This window comes from Salarias fasciatus, chromosome 23 (genome assembly GCF_902148845.1).
Source record: "Salarias fasciatus chromosome 23, fSalaFa1.1, whole genome shotgun sequence".
NCBI classification, from domain to species: Eukaryota; Metazoa; Chordata; class Actinopteri; order Blenniiformes; family Blenniidae; genus Salarias; species Salarias fasciatus.
Genome location: NC_043766.1, coordinates 439,168 through 453,354, shown reverse-complemented (window position 1 = coordinate 453,354; position 14,187 = coordinate 439,168). Strand labels below are relative to the sequence as shown.

The following is a 14,187-nucleotide window of genomic DNA, read 5'->3' as shown; positions in this document are numbered from 1 at the left end:
TATTTGTTTCATAATGTTTTTGGATTTCTTGGTGGGTTTGGCAGTTCGTTTGGGGGTCTGGCTGCAGCCATGACCAACCTCAGACAGCTCCCCCGCAAACACGGGGTCCGGGTTGTGGCCCGATAATCGATATATTGCAACAGATGTCATCCACGATACACCACGATATGTCACTGAAGATATTTAGAATGTATTGCCCTGAAAACATTTTAAATGAATGACAAAATGCTGTCAATTTCACATAAAAAAATGCATGTGAAATGAGTGAAAACAGTAAAACAAAGTGCTCAGTGGCTCTTCTTAGAAGGAGCTTGCGAAAGCGGCGGCCCGACGTCTCATTCTTCTGAGGTGGAAGTCAACATCACCCCTTTCTCACACAATGTGGGTTAAAGAGATCCTTAATAATTTAGAAATGGAAAAAAAAATGGTGTACATTTAAAAGATCCTCACATAAATTTAAAAAAGTGTGAGTGTCAAGAGTAGGATCCCGCTTTGTGCAGATGTAATCCTCTGTTTATTAATTTAATCTTGCACCACTGCAACATTGCTACAGTGTCATTGTATTTATCTACATATTTGCTTTTTGTTTTTTTTTCCTCTCTCCCTCTCTCTCTCTCTTTGCGGCACTCTCGTTTTCCCATCCCTACTCTGCTTGAAAGACTGAGACCATCATTATTATACATACCAGTATGACCTTGGACCACTGTATGACCAGACCAAAAACCTGTTTTCATTTTTTGTGTTTTTTGCTTTTGTTTTTTGTTTTGTTGCTGTTGTTGTTGTTGTTGTTTTGAAGAACCTGTGTAGCGCTTCTTCAACGTCTGAGTCTTAATCTTTTCCCCTTTTGTTTAGTTGTGTTAGCCCCTTAAACATGAATCACGCCAGCTTCTTTGCAAAAAAACTCTCAAATTTATTAAACAAAATTGTATTGGAAAATGATCTGATTGCAGAAAGAAGAAAAAAAACAAAAATACAACACCAACCAAAGACTCTTTGATCCCAAACCAAATTGGTAACTCAACACAAAAATACTCTGCCGCCTCAAGGCCCTCACAGGCTCTTCACCATTGAACAGGTAATTAAATTATTCAGTTCCCAAAACAGAATTAATTGAAATCACAACACATCACAAAAAAAACCCCAAAAAACAATACAACAAAACAACAAAACAAATACCTCTCCATGGCAGCTACACCATAAACATAATGCATTTCCATAATAGTAAAAAAATATAACAAAAAACAAATTATAATATTTTTGTAATTTGTATATGTATATGTATTTTGTATAATATTTTAATACTTTTGTCTAGTTCTCAGGGGAGAACCTTGGGTTGTTGTTTGGTCCTCACATTTTTAAATACATTTTTTTTCTCCCCACGCCTCCCTACAGGAAGAACAAAATCGAGGCATATTTGGACAGCGTTACATAGCCTGCTTTAGTTTCAACTGAAAACGAAGAGAAGCCGTGCAACAGAATGTCTGAAACCTTGTAACTTTCACAAAATATAATGGTGTTTAAAGCGCTGAAAAATAAAAATGCTCGTGCAGTATCTGCTTTCTCACTTAAACCAGTGGTTTTCTTGGTCCGCAAATGAGCGTTCCAATATTTGATCAGGTGCGCATTTTATTATTTGGAAGTGCATGCGCACCAGCGCACCGCTTCTGTGCACCCCTGGTTATAGCTGTGCATTGTTGTTTGGGAGGGGAGTGATTTTGCTTTGCAGTGATTTTAGAACTGTATGTGTCTCTACAAGACAGAAATTTTTTTTTAAAAATTCTAAAAATAACAAGTGAGAGTGAGAAAGAGTGTTTGAGTTCACTGTAAACAAAAAAACCTTAAAAAAACGGGAATTTTTCGGCAGCTGGGGCACCAGAAATATACCATAAAATAACAGAAGATTAGTTTCTCGTAAAAATATAGTTTTTTCCGTACTAAAAATACAGTTTGTGCTTGTAATTTTAACAAGATTTTGCCTGAATTTACAGTTGTTTAACATTTAATGTTACAAAATAATAAAATTATTGAATGTGATTCATCTTTAAAAACAGGTAATACAGAAAACAACTAGGGGCAACATGACCTGTGTGTTTTGGATCATGGGAGGTAGCTGGGGAGCCAGGACCGGGACTTGAATCCGCGACCGTCTAAACGAGGGGCAAGAGCGCCAACCTCTAAGCCACCATGCGGATCTGGCTGAATGTTTTAAAAAAAGAAAACTCACTTCAGGGATGAGTGAGAGGTGTACTTTCCCCATTAGCTCCTATGTGATTTTAATAATTACATATAATTTTAATGATTGTAATGATTTTTTTTGAGTTGTGAAGTTTAATTTCACAAATTTTTTCCGTAAATAATTTAAAAATATTTGTGAAATTACGATACAGTTGTTAACATATTTTAACCATAAATATCCATATTTCTAATTGGATTTCTTTGTAAAAGAACAGGAATATTGTGTTTTTTCACGGTTGCAGGGATTTCTTGTTATATTACATTTGACATGTAAAATCACAGTTTCTTTTTGTGAATTAATTGGCGTTTTGATAACACAGAAAAAAGTTGTTAAATAAACAATAAAATACTGTTATATGACTTTTTTTTACAGTGTTGTCAATGATTTACTTTTGTTACTTTGTGATGGAACATTTCGAGAAACACCACAACAATGAAACTACAACAAACACCAGATGGAACAAAGAAGAGATCACATCTTTAGTGGAGCTAAACTCCTCCCACCTTCTGATAGGCCCCTCCTCCTCCCTGCTGTCAGAGACAGAGACGTCCTTCCTACAGAGGACACAGACTCACTGAAGAACCAGGGAACCAGAGGTTGAATCCAGCATATAGAGGTTGAGTGAATGTGGTGTTGAAGGTGTGGAGGTGGATCAGAGAGTCAGAGGAGACTCTGAAGAAGGACAGAGAGCCAGCAGGACAGTCCACATACACTGCTACTCTACCAGACCTGGAGTAGGAGGAGGAGGAGGGGATGGGTGTGTCTCTGTTATTGTGCGAGACAGAGTAACCGAAACCAGAGCACCACAGACTCCAGGACTGATCATTCCCTCCAAACCTACTCTCATCACTGCCTCCTTTCCTTCTGATTCCTCTGTAACTCACTGATATATAAACACCTCCGCTCCACTCGACCTCCCAGTAACATCGAACACTCAGAACATTTCTACTCAGCAGCTGAGGAAAGACATCAAATCTGTCTGGATGATCAGGATACGGCTGCTCTCCCCACTCATGTGTCACCTTCCTGTTGTTGTTGGACAGTTTGAGCTTTCTGCTCATTGAGTTTTCATCCAGTTGAAGTGGAGAGAAATCTGATGGAGAGAAAAAGAGTTCAGTCCTGATGTGACACATGTGATGGATTTGTTGTTTGTGGACTTCCTGACATGTTGTTGATGGAGAGAAAGTTTGATGGGGACACTTTTTGTCAGGCTTCTCTTGTCAGTAATTTTGAAAGACTCCAAAGCTTTGATTGAAAGACAAACGGACAGTGATGAGTCCAACTTACACTTCCTCACACCAGGTTTGAGCCTCTGCTGTCCACCATGGTCCACCCTGCAGGGAGAGAGAGAGTCAGACAGGAAGACAGGGCATTGGTCAAGGCACAAGCCCAGGAGCTCCTGTTGTGTGTCCATACCTGAGAGTCTCCAGTGAGCAATGTGGATCCTTCATTGCCGCTGACAGCTCCTTCACTCCTGAGTCTCCTGGATGGTTGTAGCTCAGGTCCAGCTCTCTCAGATGGGAGGACTTGGATCTCACAGCTGAGACCAGAGAAGCACAGCCTTCCTCTGAGACCAGACACCCTGACAGACTGGAGACACAAACATGGCTGCATCAAGTCAAGAAGGAAGAAGGAAGATCCTCCACATGATCAAGCAGCAGCTGGATCCAGACCTGAGAGCTTCCAGTTTACACTGAGGACTCTCCAGTCCAAGAGACAGTAGCTTCACTCCAGAGTCCTGCAGCTCGTTGTTACTCAGGTCCAGATGTGTCAGACTGGAGGACTGAGAGCTGAGAACTGAGGACAGAGCTCCACAGCTTCTCTCTGACAGACCACAGCTGCTCAACCTGAAGAAGAACCAACAGTGAAAACCAGATCAATGTTTCTCCTGGACTCTCTCTCTCTCTCTCTCTCTCTCTCTCTCTCTCTCTCTCTCTCTCTCTCTCTCTCTCTCTCTTTCTCTCTCTCTCTCTCTCTCTCACACACACACACACACAGGCAAGTTATTGTCACAAATTAGCCTCACATGCATGTTTTTGTACTTTGGAATGAAGGCCATCACATACAGGGAGAACATGCAAACCACACAGGACACCAGGCTCTGGCTGGTGTTTGAACTCTTCTTTCTGTGAGGCAGGAGTGCCATGTACGAGGGGGTACCCAAAAGAAACCGGAATTTGGTCAGAAAACAATAATAATAATGAGTTCCGACTTCTGGCCGTCAGATGTGCTGCAGGTAAGCCTCATGTACATCTGTGAGAAATCTGAGCTCCCAGAGTGACACTGACGCCTGTCAGGCGCCATTTATAGCAACAGAGTGCAGCGGCGGTCTGTGATTTTTTCCAAAATGGCGACATTGACTGGGAAGCCAGAGCAGCGCAAACATTAAATTCTGCTTGTGCTTGGAAAAACAGCAGCAGAAACACTCAGCTTGTTGCAGCAAGCCTACAAGGATGATGCTCTGGGGAAGACTCAGGTCCATGAGTGGTCCGGGGGTTTGAGAAGGGCCAGATGTCGGCGCGTCAGGTCCGCTCAGCGTGAAAACAATGCTGAGCTGCTTCTTGGTTGTCCAGGGTCTCGTCCACAGCGAGTCTGTCCCTCCAGGTCAGACTGTAAACCAGGACTACTACAGGAAGTCCTCAGACGGCTCCGTGAGGATGTGAGGAGGAAGCAGAGCGTCGTGGCGGAGTGGAGCCGGTTGATCCACCACCACAGAGCGCCAGCGGACACGGCGCTGCGTGTCACGCAGTTTCTGGCGAAGAATAAGATGAGTCTCGTCTCCCATCCGCCTTATTCGCCAGATGTAGCCTCCAGTGACTTTTTCTTGTTCCCCAAGTTGAAGAAGGAGCTGAAGGGACAGCGGTTTGCAGATGTGGAGGAGGTGAAAGAAAAATCGCAGCCGGCAAAAAATGGCACAATTACGCGCGGGTCTGACGACGAATTAGTGAAGTGGGAGACACGGCTGGAGTGCTGCATTATTGGATGGAGATTATTTTGAAAGCGCAAGTGATGTTTTATTTTGAAATGTCAGAAATAAAAAGTTACAGTCAAATTCCAGATTCTTTTGGGTACACCCTTGTATGTGCCACTGCACTCAAGTCTTGTAAGAGTTTCAAATAATACTTAAAGATTTTAGATTGTCAGTGTCACACCCTGTGCCCCTGCAGCCATCTGGGGGCGCTCGGGTCCTGTTTTGTGTTTGTCTGCCCTCATGTTCTCCTGCCTGTCTCGTTACCACCTAATGTGCCACACCTGTGTCTGCCCATATTTAGGTCCTGCTCCCCTGGTGTGTCTTGTCGGCTCTTTGTAGGTCTGTCTGCGTGCTTCTGTGTCCTTGCCCTCAGCTCAGCGTCCCTGTATTCCTGCACCCCTGTATTCCTGCTTTCCTATTTCTGAAAATAAATTAGCTTGAATTCCACCTGGCTGCCTGCGCCCACGTGGGTTCTTCCACCTGCACCCGTGACAGTCGGATTCATAAGTTTCATGTTAGACATATTTTCAACCGACTCTTTTTGTGGAATTACTGTCATATATTGTTCCCATAAGTTCACAAATTCTCCAACTTTCATTTTGTTCAAATTTACAAGGGATTTCATATCTGGTTTGACAGTCACAAACATTGCTGACAAGTTCCATATAAAATGGAACAGTGGAGAAAATGTCAAGATGGTACAATGTTCCATTGAGAGGTTCGACAGATGTGAGGAGGAGAACAGAGCGTGGTGGGAATTATTTCACAATCATGTTTGAACCTGAGAGTCTCCAGTGAGCAGCGTGGATCCTTCACCGCTGCTGACAGAAGTTCCACCCCTGAGTCTCCTGGATGGTTGTTACTCAGGTCCAGATGTGTCAGACTGGAGGACTGAGAGCTGAGAACTGAGGACAGAGCTCCACAGCTTCTCTCTGACAGACCACAGCTGCTCAACCTGAAGAAGATAAACAACAATGAAAACCACCTCAATGGACATCATGGACAGAATTTCATGGGTCTAATATAATCTGAAATATTTTTTGCAGAGGTAAATTAATGATCGCAGATAATTTCAGAGTTTGGATTTTGTACATTGTGTTTTGCCTTCCTGCACAAAAAAAAAGTCGGAAAAATTCACACTTGTGAAAGTGTAGAAAATAATTTGCATGATTTTAAAAACTATTTTTATTTGTATCTGTTTTCTACATTATCAGTCTCTCCCTTCAAACCAGTACTGTTCCAACCAGCCTCAAAACAGCTATCATCAAGCCCCTCCTCAAAAAACCCACTCTCAATCCTGAACCTCTGTCAAACTACAGACCCATCTCCAACCTTCCCTCCATCTCCAAAACCTTTGAAAGAATTGTTTCCATCCAACTTCACAATCATCTCAAATCAAACAACATGTACGAGGAATTCCAATCAGGTTTCCACCACTCTCACAGCACAGAGACAGCTCTCATCAGAGTCAAACATGACCTCCTGGTGACCTCTGACCCTGGCTCCACCTCCCTCCTCATCCTTCTCCACCTCTCTGCTGCATTTGATACTGTTGATCACCACATCCTCCTTCACTGCCTCCAACACGACATCAGTATCTCTGGCTTCGCCCTCCAGTGGTTTCACTCATACCTCAAAGGACTGAGTTCGTAGCCCTGGGGGACGCTAAGTCCCGCCCCCACACGGTCACCTATGGGGTCCCCCAGGGCTCTGTCCTCGGTCCAACCCTCTTCACCACCTACATGCTCCCCCTTGGTCGTGTCGTCAGCATAGCAGTGGAATTGTATTCTCAACTCAACTCTACCTCAAGGTCACCCCCTCCTCCACCCCCACCCTCTGTCCCTCAGCTGGACTCCTGCCTGGAGGAGATGGAGGCTCCAAAACAGAGGCCATTCATATTGGCACTCCTCACCAGCTCCGTTCCTCTGTCATTTCCTCTCTCTCCTTTCTCGGCCACAACTTTCCCTGCAGGGTTTCCCTGCACCCATCCAAACATAAAGACCCCTCCTGTTATAATCTCCAGTGTCTGAGTCAGAAGTATAATGTCTGTGCTATCTGGAAAACTCATCACCCCTGATGTTATTTTCTCTTCTTTCCTGGAAGGATGGAGGTGTAGTGACCCAATAGTCCTACTCATTAAATACCATTTTTGAGCATCCTGTACTGGTTCTGTAGGCTACTGTAAACAACAAACAAATATTCTTGACACTCATTTTCCTTTAAAAAAAAAAAAAAAAAAAAAAAAAAAACTCATGTTGTTAAGAGTCTCCAGGGGGTAGAAGAACACCATCTACTTCCTGATTGAACTGTTTAATTTATTAACATCTTGTCACAGAGAGGTTTATAGATGAAGACAAAATTCCCAACAGCAATTCTGAGTCTTAAAAGCTGTTTTGTACTTTTCATCTATAAACAGGATGTTTGAAAAGGAACTTTTTCTCTTTCACAAATGAAAATCTTGCTTTGTGAGCAGACTTTTTTTATGTGCCAGCAAAACAGTAATACTGAGCCCATACTTAGGTCCATATTTGGTCATGAATACGTACAGAGCTTTGTTGGAGGCTTTGACCACTGGCAGCAGCTTCAGAAGAGCCTCCTCTGAACCAGAGTATTTCTTCAGGTCAAACTCCTTCAGATCTTCTTCTGATGACAGTAAGATGAAGACCAGAGCTGACCACTCAGCAGGAGACAGTTTGTCTGTGGAGAGACTTCCTGATCTCAGGGACTGTTGGATCTCCTCCACCAGAGAACCATCATTCAGTTCATTCAGACAGTGGAACAGATTGATGCTTCTCTCTGCAGACAGACTCTCACTCAGCTTCTTCTTGATGTACTGCACTGTTTCCTGATTGGACTGTGAGCTACTTCCTCTCTGTTTCAGCAGACCTCGAAGGAGACTCTGATTGGTCGGCAGTGAAAGACCCAGGAGGAAACGGAGGAACAAGTCCAGGTGTCCATTTGGACTCTTCAAGGCCTCGTCCACTGCTCTCTGATGGAGAAGGTGGAGATTAGGTTTCTGCTTTAACACTTTAGACCAATTGGAGGTTTGCTGTTGTTCTTCCAGAAGGTTGATTCCAGACTTGATGAAGGTCTGATGGACATGAAGAGCAGCCAGAAACTCCTGAAGGCTCAGATGGATGAAGCAGAACACCTTGTCCTGGTACAGGCCGCTCTCCTCTCTAAAGATCTGTGTGAACATTCCTGAGTACACTGAGGCTGCTCTGAGATCGATGCCACACTCTGTCAGGTCGGGTTCATAGAAGATCAGGTTTCCTTTCTGCAGCTCCTCAAAAGCCAGTTTTCCCAGAGCCTCCATCATCTCCCTGCTCTCTGGACTCCAGTGTGGATCTGTGGCAGCTCCTCCATCATACTTGACCGTCTTGACTTTGGCCTGGACCACCAGGTGGTGGATGTACATCTGGGTCAGGGTCTTGGGCAGCTCTCCTCCCTCTCTGCTCTTCAACACCTTCTCCAGAACTGTAGCAGTGATCCAGCAGAAGACCGGGATGTGGCACATGATGTGGAGGCTTCGGGAGGTCTTGATGTGGGAGATGATCCTGCTGGCCTGCTCCTCCTCTCTGAACCTCCTCCTGAAGTACTCCTCCTTCTGGGGGTCGGTGAACCCTCGGACCTCTGTCACCCTGTCCACACAGTCAGCAGGGATCTTATTGGCTGCTGCAGGTCGTGTGGTGATCCAGAGGCGAGCAGAGGGAAGCAGTTTTCCCCTGATGAGGTTTGTCAGCAGAACATCCACTGAGGTGGACTCTGTCACTTCAGTCAGGAACTCAGTGTGCTGGAAGTCCAGAGGGAGTCGACACTCATCCAGACCGTCCAAGATGAAGACCACCTGGAAGTCTTCAAAGCTGCAGATTCCTGCTTCTTTGGTTTCCTTGAAGAAGTGATGAACAAGTCCCACCAAACTGAACTTCTTCTCCTTCAGCACATTCAGCTCTCTGAAGGTGAATGGAAATGTGAAGTGGACGTCCTGGTTGTCTTCGTCTTCAGCCCAGTCCAGAGTGAACTTCTGAGTCAGGACTGTTTTCCCAATGCCAGCCACTCCCTTTGTCAGCACTGCTCTGATTGGCTGAGATCTTCCAGGTGAGGCTTTAAAGATGTCTCCTGGTCTGATGCTTGTTTCCGCTCTGTCTGCTGTCCTGGATGCTGCTTCAATCTGTCTGACCTCATGTTCCTGGTTGACCTCTGCAGCCCCTCCCTCTGTGATGTGGAGCTCTGTGTAGATCTGGTTCAGGAAGGTGGACTCTCCTGCTTTAGAGACTCCTTCAAACACACACTGGAACCTCTTCTTCAGGCCACGTTTCAGCTTCTGTTGGCAGACTGCAGCAGAAGTTCCTGAAAAGAAGAAGAAAGCATAGATGAGTTGAATGGATTTGACAGTGAAGATTAAGATAGAGAGATAGAGATATACTTTATCTGTGTGTGGTTTTTTTTTTTTTTTTTTTTGGAGAGATAGAGAAGTGTGTTATGTACTATTCGCTCATTACTGGATTTAACGGGGGACCTCTGAGACATCTGTGTTTCTTTCATTGCATTTGCAGAGCAGGATTACTATTGCAACAACACATCATCAGTAGGGTAAAACTAACGTGTCTCACGACGGTCTAATCCCAGTGCGCGTTCCCTATTAGTGGGTGAACAATCAAACACTTGGTCAATTCTGCTTCACAATGATAGGAAGAGCCGACATCGAAGGATCAAAAAGCGACGATCAAAAGCAGAATTGCTATTGCAACAACACATCATCAGTAAGGTAAAACTAACCTGTCTCATGACGGTCTAAATGGCTCAAAGTCTGCATTTTACTGGAATTTAAACACACAGCATCGTCGAGCTGATGATATGTCCAGTGTTCACAGATGAATCCATCCATCCATTCGTTCATTTTCTAAAGCTTATCCAGAACCGGGTCTCAGTGGCAGCAGTCTAAGCAGAGATGCCCAGGCTTCCCTGTCTCCAGACTCTTCCTCCAGCTCTTCTAGGAGGATTCCAAGGCGTTCCCAGGCCAGCCGAGAGACATAGTCTCTCCAGCATGTCCTGGGTCTTCCCCGGGGTCTCCTCCCGGTGGGACATGCCCAGAACTCCTCTCCAGGGAGGCGTCCAGGAGGCATCCTAAAGAGGTGCGCGAGCCTCCACAGCTGCTCCTCTCAATGTGGAGGAGAAGCGGCTCTACTCCCAGCTCCTCCCTGGTGACTGAGCTCCTCCCCCTGTCTCTAAGGGAGTCCAGCCCCCCTACGGAGGAAACTCATTTCAGCCACTTGTATCCGGAATCTTGTCCTTTCGGTCATGACCCAAAGCTCATGACCATAGGTGAGGGTGGGAACGTAGATTGACCGGTAAATCAAGAACTTCGCCTTTCAGCTCAGCTCCTTCTTCACCACAATGGACCGATACAACGACTGCATCACTGCAGATGCTGCACCGATCCGCCTGCCAATCTCACTTCCATCCGTCCCCCACTGTGAACAAGACCCCAAGATACTTAAACTCCTCCACTTGGGCCACAGGCTCTCCACCGACCTGGAGAGGGCAAGCCACCTTCTTCTGGTCGAGGACCATGGCCTCCGATTTGGAGGTGCTGATCCTCATCCCCAGGCCAGCTGACATCCTTGCCAGGGCCAGGGACAAGATAATGTGATGGGCCTAGTCGCAATCGTCGGACCGGGGGGGGCAGTAGCAGAGCTGGGGGTAGCAAAGCGCTGCGGCGCGGTTTCTGCATGCAGACCGAGGGGCAGGGGAGGTGCAGAGCAGTGTGATGCAGCGCAGTGCCTACATGTTGCATCACCAGCCATGAGTAGGGTGCTGGATGGGCCCCCCCACTTTTAATTCTGGGCCACCCCCCCAAACCTGGGCCCAGGACAACAGACCCGTTTGTCCCCCACTGTCGGTGGGCCTGCTCATCCCTGTCGCTTCACAGTCGGCTGCGACCATCTCCAGTGCATGATGGTCCAGGTTCCATGAAGCCAACAGGACAAAATAATCTGCAAAAAGCAAAGACGACATCCTGTAGCTACCAAACCGGACCCCCTCAGGCTAATAATATAGTGGCCGGTGAGTGTATGTATTTGGTATCAGTGTTGCTCTGATTTCACCTCATACTTAGAACTAGTCTGAGCCATGCCAAGTGCTTGGAAACAGCGACGTGCACACACAGGTATGCAGCATGAGCTTGTGCAGGCTGGAGGAGCAGGAGGGATGGTCTGTAGCATTGGCATCATTCAAAAAGGCACTTAAAGTCACTGGTCTCTAAATTCTGGGGAAATGGTCCATACCACCTGGAAGCTTCTTCTGCTTCTACTGCTATGGAGATAATTTTGTTTCTTTATTATTCAATCAATCAAAAAAGCTTTGCAACCAAAACAGAGTTGAGGCCAAAAAACAAAGTTGCAATTAAAAACACGTTTTGAGGGTCGCGTTTCGTTGCCAGTTGAACTTGCATTCCCCATTTTTTTCAATTATATTTAGACGCAAAAACACGGAAATCATTTGGCGGTGTGAACGCAGCATAAAGAGTGTATTTGCAACAGCAAATTAGAAAAGGAACTGTTAGCAACTGAGTGGAGGACCCCAAAAATCATGTTTTGCTGAGTTTATCTTGCAGGCTCAGACCATCCCCGACTCTGTTTCTGCTGGAGCTGAAAACATTTCAGTGTTTGGTGAGATTAAATCCTCTTACTGCTCCTCAGACGCTCAGCCAGCTCCTCCTGCTTCATCCTCCTCAGGAAGTCCAGAGTCATCCTCACTAATGACTCTCTGCTGCTCCTCTGCTCTTCATCCTCATCTTCTCTCTCACTCTCTGAGCATGCTGGGTAATCTGGACTCAGGAGCTTCTTCATCTTCTTCAGCTCCTTCTTCATGAAAGCCACCATGTTGTCCTCCAGCATCTGGAACAGAGAAACATCTGGAGTTAGACAGATGGAGATGTGAGTGTAAATCCACCGTTGTTACAACTGTGGCAACTGTTCGTGTTTCCAAGAGGACGACCGATAACGCTACGGTTAGACACTTGTTCTCACCATAAAGATGGAGTCCAGATGTGTTTGATGCTGAAGGGCGGAGCCTCCAGGGAGAACCTGGGAGCTCTGCTGGCTGACGCTGCAGAAACACGTTGCCTTTGTTCAAGCTGCTGTTATGATGATGAATCCTGACACAAACACTGATTCTCACCCCTCATCAGCAGGTCCTGGTAGTGATTCAAAGCTAATGAATTTATCCATAGACCCGTCACTCTTCAGGGACACACAGCTGGTTCCAGGTCCAGGACTCATCCTACAACACATTAAGATCTGAATTACAACATGAACGTGTGTGTGTGTGTGTGTGTGTGTGCTGTGAAGATGAATCCTGACACAAACACTGATTCTCACCACTCATCAGCAGGTCCTGGTAGTGATTCAAAGCTAATGGATTTATCCATAGACCGGCCACTCTTCAGGGACACACAGCTGGATGGAAACCCAGAGTCAGAGCTGAAAACAAACACAACATCAGGAACAGACTGACTGGAAAAATGGAGGAACATTGGAGAAGAAAGAGAAGAACTGGGACTTTCAGATGGACTTTGATGATTGTCTGAGTCAGAACTTTGTTCATGTTCAGTGAATCATTTAGTGAAGAATGACAGAAAATACACCACAGCAGATGAAAGAAAACCTACTGAGACTCTGAGGAAGGAGATCCTCTGGGATCCAGAGCGTGTTTGGAACAATCAGTCTTTGTGAAGGCAACGCTGGATCCAGGGCCAGGGCCAGGGCCAGGGCCAGGTGATCCTGATGTTTTCTTCTGACTCATTCTACAAAAGAAAGACACATTTTGCTTTGAGTGAATGAGAAAACAAGAAAGATGGACATATAAGCTGTCTTCTGGTTCCCATTTTTCTTTGGTTGGGAAGCTCAGGGACTCTGTCACTTCCTCATTGCTGCCAAAGCTGAGAGTCTCTCCCTCAGTGCCCCCCTCCCCTCAGGTCAGGAGTCTGGGTGTCGTCCTCCACAGCTGTCTTTCTCTCTACTCCCACATCTGAGGCTTCGCTGAGACAAGAAACCTGCTGTGACCTTTGACCTCTGCTGCTCTATTGCTCTCATTTGACCTCCACAGCAGATACAGACCTGAAACTTGAACTGCGAGGCCTCTGGGAGCTATAAAATCAAGAACTGTTGGACTTAAATCACAAACAGTCCGTGACGCAAATCAACTTCGTTCCAACTTCAAATGCGTCCATAGCAGCCACCTACCCACAATGCTGCTCATCAAGCTGAATGAACAGATGGTAAATCAAATATATTACAGTTCGTGTTCATCGACTGACTGGAGAATATGGGAATAAAGTGGACATTTGTCGCTAGAAAACTCGTCAAAACGAATATATAAGTCTTCAAACTCTCTTGAAATACAGCGCTTTCCACTGAAAATAGAAGAGATGTCCACCATGTTCCTAACTGCAGCAGAGAGACGGCAGTCACGTGGCCTGAAGGTCATGTCCATAGGAAAGACTGGGAGGACCAAACATAGCATTGGAACACACTCTCAGCGTTTATAGTGACATGTCTGCAATATATACGGATCAAATCAGATGTGTATCTGATGAACTTTGATCTGCATGATCAGATCTGTTTGGCATCAATCCAGAACAGTACACTGGGCGGGAGGCGGCACCACCAAGCCTGAGGCCACCTTCACAACGGTTTGAGTGTGAGTGTGTGCGCATGTCAGTAAAGATCAAAAATCATCATCATAATCATAATCATAAATTCCTGTCAATATTTAATGTTGTTTGACTCTGACACACCTTCTGAACCAGACCAGTCCCAGCCTGACAAACAGACACACACACATACTTTAAAATATATAATTTCCCTCATCAGGACCTCCGCAGTGACAGTACAGAGAAACACACACATCTGAAGGCTGTTCCTGATGTGTGTCTCCACTAGAACAACAGGTGTCCATAATGTAGGCTGGACAGACA

The 14,187-nt window shown here is 45.6% G+C and overlaps 1 protein-coding gene across 1 annotated transcript in view; it reads right to left on the bottom strand.

The window, feature by feature from the left end:
• LOC115381963 (protein NLRC3-like) overlaps nt 1–12,265 on the bottom strand; it is a gene marked incomplete at its 5' end in the record, with an annotated part of 36,538 nt that extends 24,273 nt beyond the window's left edge. Inside the window, 6 exons of the mRNA XM_030083610.1 lie at nt 3,653–3,826; nt 3,910–4,083; nt 5,989–6,162; nt 7,754–9,557; nt 11,899–12,106; nt 12,239–12,265. Coding sequence (XP_029939470.1) covers nt 3,653–3,826; nt 3,910–4,083; nt 5,989–6,162; nt 7,754–9,557; nt 11,899–12,106; nt 12,239–12,265 — 2,561 coding nt within the window. The remainder of the gene's footprint in view (nt 1–3,652; nt 3,827–3,909; nt 4,084–5,988; nt 6,163–7,753; nt 9,558–11,898; nt 12,107–12,238) is intronic.
• Nucleotides 12,266–14,187: the final 1,922 nt, after the last annotated feature.